Source organism: Convolutriloba macropyga, chromosome 12 (assembly GCF_964194025.1).
Source record: "Convolutriloba macropyga chromosome 12, txConMacr16.3, whole genome shotgun sequence".
Classification (NCBI taxonomy): Eukaryota; Metazoa; Xenacoelomorpha; order Acoela; family Convolutidae; genus Convolutriloba; species Convolutriloba macropyga.
In genome coordinates, this window is record NC_134479.1 from 26,383,837 (window position 1) to 26,403,373 (window position 19,537).

Sequence of the window (19,537 nt, forward strand, 5' to 3'; positions counted from 1 at the left end):
GGCCTGTTGGGTAGAATGTGGGTCTTAAGGGTTTGGGTGGGTATGTTTGTGGCTTGGTTGGTAAGTTGGGTTGCGCAAATAGGCGGGGTTAGGTAAGTTGGGCAGACAGGTTGTTGATCTGTATTTTGAACAGGGAGGAAGGACTGCTATGGGAAAAACTTTGAAAAACTTTTGGACCTTGTATTTTACCAGCTGTTCAAAATTACTCTAAACTAGAAACTAAGCTATTGCAATTGTCCAATGTTTTAAAACAGAAGTCAATGTTCGAAAACAAATAAGTCAAATTTCAAGACATGAACAAACTTGCCTCAGTTGAAAAAAAACCTGTAGAATATCAATTCTCCTCTACGAGTCATGAAAAACTTAAGAGTACCAATACTCTTCTTTGAAACGTTATAACCAAGAACCACGATGAGACTAACAATAGCCTCCAGCTACCACTTCACGTCTATTAAAATTTGAAAACTTCGAAATGTAGCTTGATAAGAAAAAGCGAAAGCATAAAATGAAACCATTGAAAAAGAAGCAATCATTCTCCTGAGTCCTTTCATCAATATTTGAATTATTACAATATATTTTTTATTATTATTATTGGATTAAGCACCATTTAAAATCTCAACAGTGCAGGAAAAATAAAAAAGATAAGTTTTGAGTTTTCGCCTCAATAAAATTTCAGAGGGTATAAGTTTCAAATCAAATGAGTTTATTCCACTTAACAGCAACAGCATGCGAGAACGAACGTCTTCCATAATAAGAGCGAAATTTGGGAACAAGTAAATTGTAAAAAAATATATTGAGACCTTGTAACCATCGTGTTTCGTTTCATTAGTTCCGATAAAAATAGTGGGAGTTTGCCAGGCTGATGTACAAAGCGATGCGCATACAATAGGATTTTGAACACAATGCGCTGCCTTATTGGCAACCAGTGTAGCTGCTGCAGGTACTACGAGGTTGGTGTTGAAGGTGACAATCGAAAAATCAAACGCACGGCAGAGTTCATTATTCGCTGAAGTTTTGCTATAAAAAGTTTGGCAGACCATAAGAAAGAGAATTACAAAAGTCAACACGTGATAACACCAAACTCTAATTAGCTCAATTAGGACTGATGTTTTAAATTGATCACGAATTGACCACACTTTACGGAGATAATAAAAGGAATTCGAAAAAACGAAGTTGACCTGTCGTTGCAGAGTAAGTTGACAATCAATACAACAACCTAGAAGTTTTTACCTGTTCAGTGCAGTCACCATATTCCGGCAGTCGTAAAAGATCATGTTTAACAATTTTACATTTCCGAATAATCATATTCTCACTCTTATCCGCATTCAATTTCAATTTTGCATTGCTGAACCAACGTTGAATCGAGGTCAATATATCATCAAATACGCATTGACTGAGGGTCGAACCGAATACAAAATAAAGAACTGAATCATCTGCGTAAAAATGATACTTTATTCCCAGTTCTTTCAGTTTATCTTCTAAAGGTAGCATGTAACAGGAGAAAAGTAAAGGACCAAGAACCGTCCCTTGTGGCACACCCGTCTTAACTTTAACATCACCAGAAAGACATCAATTTATGATAACTTGTTGCGAACGATGCGAAAGATAATTCTTTATAAACAGTAACACCAACGATTGCAAACCAATCCTTTTCGCTAATATCAAATAAAAACTGATTATCAATAATATCAAACGCTGCTGACAAGTCTAACCGATTATACATCACGGAGTGCGACTCGTCTAGATAGCAAAGATCATTTAAGACTTTAAGCAAAGCCGTCTCCGTTGAATTCGAGCAACGAAAGGAACTCTGATACTTGCTCATAAGATTATAGGATTCCAGATAGAAATTAATTTGCTCAAAAACAACTCTTTCAATAACTTTTGATAGGAATCTTAGATTTGTCACCGGGCGATAACTCGACAACAACTCAGGATCAAGGTTAGACTTCTTTATGAGCGGCCTCACGACTCCTTGTTTGAATTGATCTGGGAGTATCCTGTCTGGAGAGTTAAATCAATTAACGCAATGAAGTAGTCCGGAGAAATTGTCAAAACAATTTTACATAACCTCGTTGGTATCACATTGCTCGGTGCAGTACTGTTCGAAAATTTTTGGTAAAAGTAATTTCAATTTGCGCAGTGTGAAAACTTGAAAACTGTCCAGGGTTGTTGTATGTGAATCTTTCAATTCTAGACCATTCGTTGGAGGTAGTGAAACTAACACGGCCTCTATTTTCTTAACAAAGAAAGCATTAAAATTTTTTGCTGGACATTCAGGCTCCCCTCGTAACTGCGGCAGGACAACAATATTTTCTCCTAAGAGTTGCTGCAGCATAGAATATCTAACACGCTTATTTTCACTAGCGACACATTTTTCGAGGTATTCACTTTTGTTTTTGGTAAACAACTGAAAATACTCCAACTCTGCATTAAGAAACCGGCCTTTGGCTTGGCCATTACCATTCTTTCGAAAAGCTTTCTTTAAACTTTCTTCTCGATCTTTTCATCGTTCTTAGCTCATCGTCAAAGAAAGGGCACGTATGATTCACATATTTAGTTTTCAGAGGATGCTTCTTATCGACATAGCTCATTTCGTTCATTAAAACACTTCCAAAAATTTTCAGGATTATCTCTGTTGATCGGAGCAAGAAGACTGCAAACGCTATCACGTCAAAACTTTGCCACTTTCTGCACGAGGCCTTCTTTACAGCTAAATTCCCGTGCATTCGCAGAAGGTCAAAGTGCACAACTCCATGATCAGAGCTTGTAACGAAACTTACAAGAGGTTCTGATACTTCAACTTCCTCGGATAAAATAACCTGGTCTAAAATTCCACCACTATTGTGAGTAGGCACGGAAAATTGCTGTTGCAAACGAAATTCATCCAAAAAAGAAATCCAATTTCTTGAGGCATCATTTGATGATAGCAGCATCGAAATATTGATATCGCCTACAATAAGTCAATTTTTGAACAACAGCACTCTCCTCAATAAACGATATTAACTCACTTATAAAGACACGTAAATTAGTAACTGCTCGACGGTATATACAAACCAAAAAAGATACACCGACTTGCCCAGCGTAAATTCAAGAAAAGCCACCCCCGCGTTTGTAAAACACTTGTTTGAAAAAATATCGACACGTAAATTTCCATCATAGAACACCGCTAATCCTCTGCCACCTTTTTCTTTTCTGTTTGCACTTAAGTAATAATAGCCATTTGGGCAACACTGCTGGAGATAAAACTCATCATTTGCGTTATCGTCGATCAACGTTTCTGTTAAAATTATGAGGTTGAAATCATTAGCTTCAATAAGTGTTCTTATTTGCGAGTTCTTGTTGTGAACCGATCTTGCGTTATGTAAACATATTTTCACACGGTCATCGAGTTTTGAAATTTGATGGTCATGTATCAAACGAGGCCAGCCATTCCCTCGCCTTCTGATTTAAATAAAATCGTGAAAATGAAACATTTTCGGGCCAGAAATTGTGAGATTCAACTTGATCATTATCGAATTTGAATACACAGTGGAAGGATTTCAGAAGAGAATTTCCCCTAGATATTTCACGGATACACAGTAGAGCAACTCCCTTGTTCTTGCAATATTCTCATATCATCCGTAGAGACAGAGTTGCTTAAACGACCAATGTAGAGATGCCGTCTTTTCGGTGGTCTTTTAATTGCACTGACCGTCGTCTGATGATTGATATTTGTGCCCGTCTTGAAAACTTTTGGTTTTCTGCCTTGAGACTCTTTGCCGGCCAGCACATTTTCATTGCCTTGAGCTTTTCGTTTCTTTGAACTACGATCGCTAGCAGTACTGTCAGTCCGATTTATGAAAGCAGCTCTAAGATACGGGTAATCCGGTTTCTTCAGAGAATTTATCTCTAGCTTCAGTGATTGAATTTCAGAAATCAGCGAGTCAACTTTCTCTAATATAACTTCAAGAGGAGATTATCAATCAAGGGCTGATAGCTCTGTTGTAAAAGTTGGCATACAACTCGGACAAGACCAAAATATCATTCCAATGCAACTTGTTGTCTGAGCAATTCCAAGGCACGATCCATGAACACATTTAGATTTACATCAAACGCAGATAACGCGTTCTTGCTCTGTACATAAACCAATGCAAACTCAAAATTATGAGGTTGAAATCATTAGCTTCAATAAGTGTACTTATTTGCGAGTTCTTGTTGTGAACCGATCTTGCGTTATGTAAACATATTTTCACACGGTCATCGACAGTTTTGAAATTTGATGGTCATGTATCAAACGAGGCCAGCCATTCCCTCGCCTTCTGATTTAAATAAAATCGTGAAAATGAAACATTTTCGGGCCAGAAATTGTGAGATTCAACTTGATCATTATCGAATTTGAATACACAGTGGAAGGATTTCAGAAGAGAATTTCCCCTAGATATTTCACGGATACAGTAGAGCAACTCCTTTGTTCTTGCAATATTCTCTTATATCATCCGTAGAGACAGAGTTGCTTAAACGACCAATGTAGAGATGCCGTCTTTTCGGTGGTCTTTTAATTGCACTGACCGTCGTCTGATGATTGATATTTGTGCCCGTCTTGAAAACTTTTGGTTTTCTGTCTTGAGACTCATTGCCGGCCAGCACATTTTCATTGCCTTGAGCTTTTCGTTTCTTTGAACTACGATCGCTAGCAGTACTGTCAGTCCGATTTATGAAAGCAGCTCTAAGATACGGGTAATCCGGTTTCTTCAGAGAATTTATCTCTAGCTTCAGTGATTGAATTTCAGAAATCAGCGAGTCAACTTTCTCTAATATAACTTCAAGAGGAGATTATCAATCAAGGGCTGATAGCTCTGTTGTAAAAGTTGGCATACAACTCGGACAAGACCAAAAAATCATTCCAATGCAACTTGTTGTCTGAGCAATTCCAAGGCACGATCCATGAACACATTTAGATTTACATCAAACGCAGATAACGCGTTCTTGCTCTGTACATAAACCAATGCACACAGTGCATGGCGGATCGGATGGAGGAGGCGGCGGGGACAACGCCGTCATTGCTTGGGACAAATAAATACAGTCCGAAGACTGCAGTAAGCGCTGAATAAGTCTTAATTAAACGAATAATCTAAATCCTTTTATCTAAATAAATAGCTATAAGACAAACAAATTAGTCGAACAAAAGCGGAGAATCCTCGCGCCAAAATTTGACTGAGAAAACAACCTAATGTAACCAAAACTCAAATGATTGCGAACAATCCTTGCGCCAAAACTTTGATCTCTGAAGTCAGGGCTTCAGTGTTCGTTAAATATTACACCGGTTGCAATGGTCGAATGTGAAGCATACAAGTTTATTCCGCCGGAATCTGAAATCCCCGGTAACTGGGGCTACCCAAACAAAGTACGGCCTCTGATACAACAGTAAATAATTACAATCAAGAGCTGAAACAGAATTAAGTAGCCTCCCTGGTGCACGTGGAGACTATTTAATAAGTTTACCACAACAATTAGGCTAATTAAGGCCATTTTAAAATCAAATACTGGGAGATCAGGATGTTACATATCAAAGCTTTTTAAATTCTGCTTAAAATAATTGTAATTGAAATATTGATAAAATTAGGCTCTGAATTTTATTTTAATGCGTTCATCGCTTCAAAATATGGTTCCTTTTTCTCTGATGCGTACACCAAAATTTCATCATTCCAGAGCATCTGCGAAAAAGTTACAATTGCATCGAGATATTACAATTTTTCTAGTTTTTTCGGCGCTAGTGAAAATGACGGGCGTATCAAAATACAGAAATTTTATTGCTGACCTATCAGAATAGAGAATATGCTAATACTATTTTCTGATTACTTGATTGCGGTCAACAAATTTTCCATGTTTTAAAATAAAAAATGAACATAAAAATAAAAATACCCAGAAATCGAGATAAGCCGAAAGAGATAAAAAATATGTACTTTCTGAGGGGAAACTGATCTCACGTTCGGTTGAGATAGATTCATATCAAGTCCCACGGGCCACTGAGGCATGGCCAGATGCGGTAAAACATATAACCTAAAATTAGGCCGTCAAATTTAGGTTGATTGAACGAATATTTTTACTGAGTTTTAAATTTCTCAGCCCCTCAGATTCGTCGAAAAACCTGTATTTTGGTACGTCTATTTGTTGAGACTTTACCAGACTGATCCATATCAGGCGTATACTATTCTTTTCTGTTAAATAATTATATTAATAGAAAGTTGTGCAAATGAAGCTGTAACAAGACGCCCAGACTAGGTTTGAAATTTTGTCCTCACCATAGCGACGTGGCAATTAACATGCCCACTCCAATGGTGTCAATGAATACAGTCCACAGAAAGAATTTGATGAAACCCAGAAAGCCCAATCTGAGCACGAGAGAGAACACCACAGATGATACTAAAAAAAACAAGTATAACCTAAAATGGGTTTAAAGTGGCAACCTTCAAGTAAATAAAAATCTACGTTAAAATCAATTTTCAGACGTGTGTGATTTTAATATCCGTAAAATGGAGTATGGCGAGCAAGTCAATGGATCACTTCAATTGTTCAATGATTGGTAGTATTAATTGGCAGTTGATGTAATATCGCATTAACATTCAATTTCGCTACTTGCACTGCTATATTGACGCGTTAAAAAATCACGCTGATTGGTAATCAAGCAAATTGGAGTACTGTTTTCCGACCATTCTTATCGATTGTTTTCACTCACCCAATCGGCCTGGATTCAATGCCATAAAAATTTGGTTAGTCGGTTAACAAGTCAGTTAACTTAATATTAATTTAAACGTCAATTCGATTTAAAAAACTTTGAAGAATGACGCAATTCTTTCATTGCCAACCTGTCAGACAAATGGAGAGCAGCACTAAAAAGGCGGGATCATCACGGGCATACTGGTTCTTTGTACCTGAAATGAATGAAAGAGTTCTTGGGGTTCAATTGAAATTCATCCTTGAAAAATGAATTCATAATGGGACGATAAAATCTCCGTCATAAAGATAATTTACATTTGAGGAAACACATGGAACGTTTATAACGTTCTGCTTCAAACAATTTCAACTGTTCTATCGATTTTCAAAAGTTATGGAAACTTATATTAAGGATATTTAAAATACCTAAGGAGGGCATGTGATTGGGGAAGTAATTGACTTACTGTATCTATATTGAAAGTTCCTGTACACTTTCTGCGGTGATATGAATAAGTAAACAAACTGCCACATTGCAAACTCGAAATCCATCTGTTTAAATTTGATGAGCCGCCGCAGGAATTTGTATCTAAACCAAATTCTATTTAAAATACAGATAGAAAAATCAGTGATACTAAAAATGGATCTTTTCTGTTTTTGCCCCCCCCCCCCCAGTCCTATATAACCAGGCTGTTTGCACCCCCCAAATATGTACTTTTTTTTCCTTAAAGATCCTTCAATTTAGGCACAATAACATGCCGGCACCAGCACAAGATTGGATGGATTTTTGTTTCCGGTTATCAAAAAAATGCTTATTCCTTGATGTTCCATTTTTATTTTAATCCTTCCTTTCTAGTTCCCTATGTGTGCTATATATATATATATATATAGGTGCTTTCCTCTCCACTTGTTATTTATTTTTGTGACTGCGCCGTCTTTACACTGTCTGGAGGGGAACAGCTTGGAGTGCAGCATCCGGCTACTAAGTGCTACTCATCATGCCCTATTTTTCGACCTACATCCATCGATGCCGGATGGTGTACACGGCCCTTTATTGTTGTATATACAATAACATGCCGGCACCAGCACAAGATTGGATGGATTTTTGTTTCCGGTTATCAAAAAAATTAGTGTCATAAAGCCAATCCTATGGAATATAAGCGCAAAAATAGTAAAATGACGCATTATTCTTTGTCTGCTTACATTATAAGCAAAGTTCAATTACCGTATACGTCTTAATTTCAAAACTTCGCTGCATAATTAAATTGTAAATGCCGTTTGTGCGTAATTGTATGTAATTGTATAAAATCCAAACAATATGCTATAACATGCGTAAGTGGGGGGTGCAAATGGACGTGGGGGGGGGGGGGGGGGGGCAAAAACAGAAAAGATCCCTAAAAATGAAATCAGGTCCCTAGCGCTTCTATTAGCAGTGGTTCTGTAAATTATTAAAGATAATTTTTCCGACTGTAGCAAATGTCACTTCAGATTATGAACCAGGGCGATATAAATATGTACCGATAGATTTGTGAAACATTTGGCCACTTTATCCCTTGAAGTTATGGGCAATTGATGAAGTTATTTTGTTCAGTAAAACTAGAAAAAAATTTGTCTTCACTGCTTAAAAATTTTTACAAACAAGAAACGGGGAAAATCAAGCATCAAAAGAACTGACACAGATATTCTATTAACTTGCCTCTTTTCAGCTGCACTTCTTTTATAGGATGAAGAATAAAACGGGGAAGGCAAACCTCCCTCGGGACAGAGCGAGGCGGTACTGAACATTTTGACTACTCAGCAGAATTTAATGTGGCATTAAATAAAACGTCAATAAATACAAGTGTGATTCCTGTTAGTTGACATCAGTAATTTATCTGAAACGTTAGAGTTTAAGAATGACACAAAAACAAGCATTTTCTCTACTCCATGCAATTAAAACGTCGGAAAACCAAGCCTACTTTCGTCGGATACATTACTGTCGAAAGTTATGGCTTTGCCGATGATTTCAAGTTACTAACAACTAATAATCAAGAACTTCAAGCCGGCAACCACCGTACTGTCTATGGTTTTCCGTGCGTAGCGTTGTCTAAACGTAAAATTCTGGTCGTTGAAAAACTCCAGAAGTGGAGAAATGTGTTCCAGGAAACAAGCTACGTAAACCAGTTGCGTCTTTCGAATATTCTACCACTCCCCATGTTTCTTCAACTAAACGACATTTTGACGCTTGTTATCTTTTCTTTAGTCTGATCCGCTTTCAGAGACGACTGGTTTTCAAGAGTTTATTTTGCTGTATGTTATTCTATAAGCTTGTATGCTTGTTAAATAATAGCTTACAAAGTTGTGGTTTATACCCGCATTTACTATCAAAGTTAAGTGTGGCACGATGAAACTCATGTATGATAATGAGTAAAAAGGTTTGGCATTGAAAGTCATGAAAAATCAAAGTTAAAGATATGACTTTTACAGCGATTATGAATATGAACTCAGCAAATTTGAACTAAATAACAAGGGGAAGGATTGGGGGGCTAAACGGTTACGGACCGTTTACACTCCGGCAATCAACAACAAAACTTAGCAAATAAATTTATCAGAAAAGAACAAAATAATTGACATCAGAAATTCAAATTTACTGCCTCAAAAGTTTCCGCTTAAGTGAGTTTTATGAAAAAATTTGTTATCTTTTCTTTAGTCTGATCCGCTTTCAGAGACAACGACTGTTTTTCAAGATTTTATTTTGCTGTATGTTCTTCTATAAGCTTGTATGCTTGTTAAATATTAGCTTACAAAGGTGTGGTTTATACCCGCATTTACTATCAAAGTTAAGTGTGGCACGATGCAACTCATGTATGATAATGAATAAGAAGGTTTGGCATTGAAAGTCATGAAAAATCAACGTTAAAGATATGACTTTTACAGCGATTAGTAATATGAACTCAGCAAATTTGAACTAAATAACAAGGGGAAGGATTGGGGGGCTAAACGGTTACGGACCGTTTACACTCCGGCAAGCAACAACAAAACTTAGCAAATAAATTTATCAGAAAAGAACAAAATAATTGACATCAGAAATTCAAATTTACTGCCTCAAAAGTTTCGGCTTAAGTGAGTTTTATGCATCAATTTGACATGATTGAAGGATTATTCATTCACCCTCCGCGGCCAACGAAGAAGAAGAATCATTGTCAGTTTTAAACACCTTGCCCAATCTCACTGCGGGACGTTGCATCATGCCAGTACTGGTCTTGATGTCGAAGGTTCTTGCCACTCCATCTCTACTCACATGTGCTTTGACTATCCGACCAATGGGCCAAATTCCTCGGGGTGTAAAATCTTTGTAGAGCCAAACAACATCGTCTTCCTTGAGCTCAGCGTTGGCCTGCTGCCATTTTGTCCGTCTGTTAAGTTCCGGGACAAATTCTTTGAGAAGACGAGACCAATAGTGGTCCAAAAGGGTCTGTGACACCTTGAAGTCTTTAATTGAAAACCGGGTTCTGTTGTTTGCCAGAGGTTTTAGGCAGAAGTGGCGTCTTCTCATCAGGAAATGATTCGGTGTTAATGGTTCTTCGTCAGTCAAAGTGCTCCCAACATGCGTCAGTGGGCGTGAATTAAGAATTCCTTCTGCCTCCGCTACGACTGTATGGAAGACTGAAAAGTTTAGTCGGCGGCTTCCGAGGACAACAAGTAGGCTTCGTTTAGCCGACTGGATAAGTCGTTCCCAAACCCCTCCGAAGTGCGGTGCCAGAGGTGGGTTGAACGTCCACTGGATGTTCTGTTGGGCCAGCTGGAGCATTGATGCCACATCAAAGGATCGCCTGAGAAATGGTCATGACTAATCTTTGGTAGACTGAACGCATTCATCATCACTTGATGGTTGGTCCATTCAGAACTGTGGGGTCGTTGTTGGATCTGTTGCTCAGAAAACTGTTGTGGCATGAAATTGAAGTGACGGCTGGTCTCTCCGTTGGGAGCGTTCATCATTTTGTTTGTCTCTGGGAATGAGTGATCCATTTGACTACCGAGCAAATGACGTGACTGCTGCTGATCCCGCGGATAGTGATTGTCTGCAAAAGTTTGAGTGAAATTGTCAGGCATTGCTTGATGTTGAAATCCGGTTGCTGTACCGGAATTCCAGTACACATTGTCTGATGGTTGATCGCTAGAAATATTGAGGGTAGCAAAACCTTGATTTGGAACATTCACATCAACAATCGGGCATTTCTGAACCTGTTTCGCACCTTCTCTGAAGCTGCGATGCTCCTGTATCGCACTGTTCTCTTTTGGTTTCTGTTGCTGAGCATTGTATTTTTCTACACTTGTTATTTCTTTTTGAAGATCACGATGACTGTTTTTGAACGGTACACCATCATGGTCATCAGAACTGAACACCTGATCCCAGCTCTCAGCGTTTTCGCCTGCATTTTGCATTGGCATTTTACGTCTCATTCCGCTTGGTTGTTTACGTCTGCTTCCTGAAACAACCACCTTGCTGCGTATTTTGTTGGGCTCTTCCGAGGAGGTGTCGGAAGAGATGAACTTTTGATGGTTTGACCCATGAAGCAATCTGACTTTTTGTTTGGTTCTCAGCCATTTGCAATTTCTCCGTGCAGACTCTGCAGCTACAGTGTCGAACTCTTCTTGTGTCAACTGCTGTTCTATGAGTTCGTTACACATGCGATCAAGCTCCGCTTTTTGGTGTCGAAGTTCGTCAACGAGCTCTTGGAGGTCTGTTGCTGCTTCTGTTTGTTGCATTTGTTCGTCAAGTAGGTCTTGTGCTGCTTCCCACTCAATGACTTTGAACTTCAAGAGTTGCATGAGTTGAGCCTTGGAGGTTGACTTTGTTTTGGTTTTGCTTGACATGGTTCTGGCTTTTCTCATTGGTTAATGGTTACTTTGTTTATGGTTGCACGATGACATTCACAAAAAAAAATTATTGCACTATGAGTGTTATGAGTCACTGCACTTTTAGTTAGCACTTAAAATGTTGTTTGAACGCTTATTAATTGTTTTTTTTGTATCTAAAAATAATTTGAATGCTTGTTAAATAATAGCTTACAAAGTTGTGGTTTATACCCGCATTTACTATCAAAGTTAAGTGTGGCACGATGAAACTCATGTATGATAATGAGTAAAAAAAGTTTGGCTTTGAAAGTCATGAAAAATCAAAGTTAAAGATATGACTTTTACAGCGATTATGAGTATGAACTCAGCAAATTTGAACTAAATAACAAGGGGAAGGATTGGGGGGCTAAACGGTTACGGACCGTTTACAACGCTTATTAAGTCAGCCGAAAGCAAAGAGTGCGAGCTAGTGCTGCCGCAGTCCCGTAACACCAAGTAGTAGTGTAGTAGTAGCAGTAACAGTAGTTTAGGCTTTGAATCAGTGTGATTGCGGGCTTCGGCTCTTCACGTCACAGCTATTTGGACTTTGTGGATTGCGTTGCAAAATGTCCCCAATTGCACAAAAAAGTCCACGAACAAGAATTTACATCTGAGTAACTCTTGCTTGATAAAGCAATTTCTGTCCATCTTATTTAATTGAAATTTGTTTACTTCAAGGTTTAAAAAAGGATAGTCAATTTAAAACTTTCTTACGAAGGTTTTCGAACTCATCAGGTTATAAACAATACAAAATGCTCAAAATGAAAAGCCAGAAAATAAAATGAAAATCACTAAAATCACTTATTCATGGAAATTTAAAACGAATTTCTACATATCTACAGTTATATCTACAAAATTTTACATCTGAGTAAATATACATTTTCGATTTGATGTAGCAGATGCATATCAACATGTTTTTCATTAAAAAATCTACATAAATTACCTTAAACTTACTCTGGTTTTGTTCAACTGTAAAGTTGTAATTTTTGTTTCATAACATGTCTTTCTTTCAGGTTGGAATTTCATCTCCCAAAACTAAGCTTTCAGTGTCAATTCTCGTGTTCGGTATTCTTCGCGCATGTTGATGGCTGGTTTCAGTGTTCTTATATAGAGCGCCTCCAGTGTCACTAACTTAGATTGGTTGCCGCACTGGTCTAATATGTTCCACTGGAAAGCTGTTTTATCACCGTTGCACTCAATTGCATGTATTCCCATCGGTGAGTCTCTGCAATCCTTGTGGTAATATGTCGGCATGTCTGCCCTACATAGATGGATTTGCATCCATTACAAAAGGGTTCATAAACCACCTGGGATTTGTGGTCTTTATCAAAGCCGGACTTAAGGCTAGGTAAACAGCTCTGAAGTTTTCGAGTGGTGAAAATTGTCTGTGCAGGGAGATTTTTGTTCAACTTTTTTACAAATTCATTAGAGATGTTGCCTCTGTACTGTAACACAAATTGTTGTTTCTCAGTATTTTCTGCTGCTTTACGGCTACACCCGCGTTATGTCTTTTCCTTTCTATCATTCGCAGCTGGTTAACTGAATCTTTGATAATATACACTACCCAATGCCTAGGATTTTGATTACGTTCCCAAAATTCTTCATTTTTTGTCAATGCTTCATGGAACGCTTCCCAATTGCCGGTGGCTCGGAACAGGGGGTGTATTGTTCCCTGTATTATGCTTCTTCTTATGTTGAAGGGGTGCACAGCTACGCTAGTTCAGAATTGTTCCAGTGTCTGATGGTTTTTGATATCATGTGCAAAAAATGTCCCCTCCAGTTTTGTTTACTTCGCTTGATAATGCACATGTTTAACAGACGGGTGGATCTTGCCCAAAAGTTGCGCCACTCTTTTTTGCGCGTGTTTTTTGTAATTCCATAAAAACTTGTTCTCACGTTTTTGCCAAAGTATTTTCCCCTGAACTAACTCTTATTGGTAGAACAATATCAAAATTCAAAGAGAGTGAAACAAGGACGCCATGATGTTCGGAATACATTGAAAAAAGTACGATCTTGAGTTTTTCAATCAGGTCTCATAATTAGTGCTCCAATCACTCCAAATTCAATTTGTATCTTTTTGCAGGACTTTTTCAAGATGCTTCAATTCTATTTTGTTTGCATACAAGACCCGAGAGGCGTAGCTTACTACCAGTGCATAGCCCGAAAATGCACTTAAATTTGTTTTTTTATTACTATGGTAGAGATCTTTCGTTTCAGGAATATAGTACACTCTCCAGGCTTTTGTGAATCGGTTATCACAATTAGATCTCCAGGTGAGTTTGGTGGATATTACCATGCCTAAATCTCTTCTACTTTTTTTCGACTCGAGTTGGTTGCCGCTCATGTTAAGGTTATAGTTGTTTTGTTTTTCGATAGTTAATAGGTACCATTTGTTTTTATTTAATTTCGTTTTTCCCGATTTGCTCCACTTTTCTTTTCTGTCAATATCGGCTGGGAAATTTGCTGGATCAGTTGTGCATCAACTTATAGTCATCAGCGTAGCCAGAGGGTTCACACTAACCTACTTGATGCGGAATATTGTTAATATAGATGATATAATTTAAAGTCCTACGTAGCGATCCTTTAGCCACTTGACTTGCTACCTCAGTTGATTCCAAGCAGGTTTCCTTGACTGTACATACTGCTTTCTGTTTGTCAAGTAACCTGAGAATGTTTTAAGAAAGTCTAACTAAAAAACCAAAGACATGTTCTTTTTTTTTCAGTGGCCTATGAGAGACGCTTTCTTGAAATCTGAGTATACCACGTAGAGTTCATTTTTGTTGCCCTCATATTATTTATTTAGCTTGTTGAGAAAGACTAGCATTTGAGTGATGACAGATCAATTTCGTCTGAATCCATGCTGCGAGTAGTACAAAATACTTCTGACAGTCTCGAATACGCCGTCAAATATTAATTTTTGTGGGATTTTTGAGATACACCCAAAGAAACTTGTCGGTCCGTTTTGTCATATGTCTGCTTTGTAATTGTCTTTTAACTGGTCACTTAATATCTACCCAATATGTCCCGAACATCATAGATGACTGCCAGTCCTTCAAGATGCCAAAAAACTTCCAGAAAAAGCGAGAAACGAATTTGTTCATTCAACAAGAAGATTTATCACTCGGCTGGGCAAACACAGAGACACGAGAAAGAAATTTAATCGGAATGATGTTTTTATTTGATTAAATGTTTAATATATACAAGCAGTTGCATATTTTGTCAAACGGCGTCAAACCAAAAAAGTTACATATTATATATTTTGAAAAATTAAAAAAGATTACCGGGCTCTGTCAGTTTGTTAAAACAAAAACTGAAGTTTTTCAGGACTGAATGATGACATTCCAATAAAGCTTGAAAAATTGCAGTCAAGAAAAATTCATTTTAATTTATGTTTCACCTTTGTTGTTTTAAAACTTAGTGTGCGCAGAGATTTAGGTAGTTTGCAAATAAAAATAAAATACTATAAATTTAGATTTATTGGAATTTAAAATCATTTTTATTTGGCAAAAATTACAATCGTCCCTCATAAATGTTAAAAGTGTAGTTCACCAAGGTTCGATAGTTAAACCCTTACTAATTCTGCTCTTCATTATTGACCTAACATAAGCATAGACAAACATTGATAGTTACGGTTATGCAGATGATTTTAAAGCAATTTTCCCAAGCCAAAATGGCAAGAATCAAGCAACAGAGGAAATCAAAATTGATTTCCACTGGTTGTTTTACATCAAACTAAAAAAATCTTACATCACTCTGTGATTTTTAAGTAAAACTGATTGCATACGCAGGTTATGTATATTCAACAGCAGTCCATGCCTCTAAAACCTAACAAACTGAATCTTCATGGGTTGAATAACCTACAACTACGTTCAACAAAATGGTTTTTGGCTAAAATCTACATTACCTAGAACACTCGAAGTCACTAAGGTTTTCTACCAGTAAGATTTAACGTTGAAATGCATAAACTTTTTGTAGTTCTGTAGATCAAAAAAGGGTATTATATTGTCACTACCTTTTGAGAGAACCAAAAACATACATTAAAGAACCCATACTGGAACTTCTTTGAGAAAAAAATCAACAACAGAATATATAAATGTAGCTGAATAGTAATTTGCATATGTGCAACTGTACATTGTACACTGTAGCATGCTGAATAACTTTAAACTAAATTGAACTGTAAAACGGGTGAAAACCCGTGATGTCACCCCAAATTGTGCTTACTATTATTGCTAATACTACCACTACTACTGCTATTATTACTACTCCTACTACTACTACTACTACTACTACTACTACTACTACTACTACTACTACTACTACTACTACTACTACTACTACTACTACTACTACTACTACTACTACTACTACTACTACTACTACTACTACTACTACTACTACTACTACTACTACTACTACTACTACTACTACTACTACTACTACTACTACTACTACTACTACTACTACTACTACTACTACTACTACTACTACTACTACTACTACTACTACTACTACTACTACTACTACTACTACTACTACTACTACTTCTACTACTACTTCTACTACTACTAATACTACAACTACTAAAAAGGAAAGAGACGCAAGTCCGGGCTGTACTCAAAGTTTAATACTATATTGTTATAGGAAAAAAAGAAACTTCTCATGTTTGGAACCATAGAGATGGACTGGTATGTTCAACTATGCTAAGTAAAATGGTAATTAAAATATTAAAATGCTAATATGCTAATTAAAATGCTAAATTTGCTAATTAAAAAAGTTGGCTGAGTAGAAACAACTTGATTCAGATTTCTGACAGGAAGGAACAATTTGAATTAAAAGAACAAAAACTTTTAAAATTTCGTTTTGAAGTTTTCAAGAATTCGGTACCGAAGTTGGTTTTCACATTGATGTATTATGATTTCAGAAAGACCAAATCGTCCGTTACTCGGAAATGTTGGCAAAAACCGAAAGTGCTGAAGAGATTGCAATTCGTAGAAGTTATTATTTTTTCATTTCTTTATTTTGAGTTTCATTACAATGAGTTCTAATGTGCACTTTTGAAAAATTAAGCAGTATTTCAGGAAAAAAAATTATTTCATCGAAACAGAAATTAACGTGAAATGAGATCAAGTGAAATAGGCTTTAATTTGTTATTTCCCAATTTCAATTTTTAATTAAGTCTTCATAGTAAGGCGTCAGTCTGCGTCGCTATTACAGAAGAATAGAGAGAGAAATAGATTGATAGAAAATTAGATAGATAGACAGACAGATAGAGAGAGAGAGAGAGGGAGCCAATTTTGAAAATACCTTCGAGCCGAGTTGACATATGATCCATTGCACTACATTTCTTCCCTCAAATTAGTGAAACAAGAAAATCAGAGAAAATCATGAGATAAAAATTTTTTGATAATGCAATAATTAGTTACGGAAGAGCCGTTTTTCTGAAATAAAAGCAGATACAATTTCTTTTATACAATTTTTTGTCTACTAATTTTCAAAATATGTGCTATTATTGATTGTCGCTCTTTCATGGTATTTACAGAATAAATTTTCCATAGCGCAGTGGCAAGAACAAAATTAGTAACTCCTGTATCCTGATTTTTTTTTTCTTTTACTTGCACATCGCCGACATAAAATTGTCTTCCTGGGACGAGGAAAAATTGGAAAAATAAGTTAGATAAGTGGCGAAAAAATTGTTGTTTTTCACCGCCAATTTGGCACATAATTTTGCTATGACAGGTGGAGAAATCATGTAATCTCACCGCTAGAGTAAGAAGTTAACTTACAAAACTTCACCACATTTCACCGCTACACCACATTGCAGATCTTACAAGGGTTTGCGCTTCTCACCTCCTGCATGTCATTCACTTTTTCTTCCACTGCGCCACCTCTTCCTAACTTCTAGGATATTTGTTTTGAATTTAAATCAAATCCACTCTACATTCTGTAGCAAAAGCCCGTTGAATTCTTGTAAGATTTGCGTTTTTATATATTTTGACGGTGAAATGTGGCATTTTTTTGAAAGACTCGTGGAATTTGCAAAGATATGTAAGATTACGGGGTATTTTTTGGTGGCAATGAAATCTAACAGTTCCTCCCTTAATCCCCATAGTCCCTCTTTACCTTACATCCTTTTATCCCCGAAAAAACAACCTAATCTTACATCTTTTTGACACTTTTTTCTAAGAGGTGAATTTATGTAACTTCACCAGTAAGTTAAAAGGTGAATCAATTAATTTCACCGCATTAACCGCTTATCTCATACAGTTGGACATTTTTTGATGCGCTGACTTTAGGTGGTCAATTTATGTTATTTCGCCGCTAGCAGGCCATAAAAATTTTCTGACCGCATTCACCGCCTGATTTATGTAATTTCACATTATTCACCGTTTCTCTTACAATGTTTCTCGCATTCACCCCTCACCTTGCATATTTTTGTTTGGAATGGCGATGACCCTCAACCCGGCTTGTTATCAGATGGAATTTCGAGAAAAACTAATTATATAGAGAAGACAAATATTCCTTAGACTTTAATTTCCGCAGCCATTTGAAAACCATTTGAAGAATTGTAGCCTATGTCAACGGTTTTGTGAAGGATTATAGAAATAGGAAATTGGATTGCAGATTAAATAAATTTTCCATCTTTTTAAATTTCTGCTAATTTTCTCAATTTCTGAGCAAAACATAAAAACCTAGTGTCGTGAGTCTGAAAAATTTCAAGAAGGACAGCTCGTCGTATAAAAGTTGATCCCAATTTTTCTGGTACCCTAGCACTCGAACTAGATTTCGGCTGGACAATCAACACTGCCACCATTTACATTAAAACAGCTGTCTGTTAAATGAGAAAAGGTGAACTCAAGCAAAAAATGGGACAAATAAACGCTTCCAAAAAATAATACAGGCCAAAAGATTTAAATATAATTTATCTTGCAAAATTTAAGAGAAAAAAATAAACTTCAACTTTGAAGCGCTGTACCAAGCAGGAAATCATTGCAGTAATGTTTTCAAATCATGAGTTAACAACTTACTTGGCCTAGCGTTTTCCCCTAAGAAAATATCAGGTTTGCAAATTCTATTTTAAGTGCAACTCGTGGCCTCCACTAGTATTAATGAAAAAGTGATTTTGCACCGCGATGCAAGGCATAAAAATTCCTTCGCAAATGGCGCCATCAGCCAATAACAAAAGAACTCCTCCTGGAATAGACGCTTTTTGGGACAATCCGAAAACAGATCTGCCGCTTCGCCTGCATAAGTAGAGAACTCAATTCAAGGTTGCTAGCAAAAGAAAGTACAATTCTCGACAGAAAACTCTAGATATTGGATCCGAGAAAGCTCAATGACCACTTGAGACAATCAATAAAGAAAAAAAACCCGAAATCATCTGCACAATCCAAACGAGAAAACAATGCCAGAAACTCAATGTAGAATCTGAACTCGCAACCAATTGTCAAAAAACAAATGAGGTGGAGTTGATGTTTGCAGACAAACCGAGAGCACTCGCGGACGAAGACAGTTTCCTTAATCTAATTGAACAGCGAGAAAGAAAGAAGACAAGTCGTCATCTGCAAAAAATTCACAAACAACAAAAGACATATCTATATATGGAATAAGAAATTTTGTAGCATTTGATAGACACATGTTTCCGATAACTAAACGACGACAAAACTAGACAGTTGAACTTATTCGTGGAAAGCTAAGGGAGTTAACCGAAAACGGAGACCTGGAAAACAAAGAGGGAACGCCTATCAGAGACGTATTCTTTACAAACCTGATCCATCCGGATATTCAAAAAGAATTCCTTTAGGAGACCATAGAACCCAGAAAAACCCTCGGAATGTCAATAAAATAGAGCTTGGAATTAAAAATTAACACAAAATCCGACAAAAATTAATCCGTAGCTTCGATAAGGAATTCATTTCGAAACCAACAGAATTTACAATCCAATTCGAAATAATTTCCTGCTCAACGG

At 36.9% G+C, this 19,537-nt stretch overlaps 1 protein-coding gene across 1 annotated transcript in view; it reads right to left on the reverse strand.

The window, feature by feature from the left end:
• LOC142351143 (protein unc-50 homolog) overlaps nucleotides 1-19,537 on the reverse strand; it is a 440,200-nt gene that overhangs the window by 14,098 nt on the left and 406,565 nt on the right. Inside the window, exons 2-5 of the mRNA XM_075403259.1 lie at nucleotides 8,390-8,566; nucleotides 7,161-7,282; nucleotides 6,849-6,914; nucleotides 6,285-6,405 (exon numbers count right to left, since the gene is read on the reverse strand). Coding sequence (XP_075259374.1) covers nucleotides 6,285-6,405; nucleotides 6,849-6,914; nucleotides 7,161-7,282; nucleotides 8,390-8,478 — 398 coding nt within the window. The 5' untranslated portion in view covers nucleotides 8,479-8,566. The remainder of the gene's footprint in view (nucleotides 1-6,284; nucleotides 6,406-6,848; nucleotides 6,915-7,160; nucleotides 7,283-8,389; nucleotides 8,567-19,537) is intronic.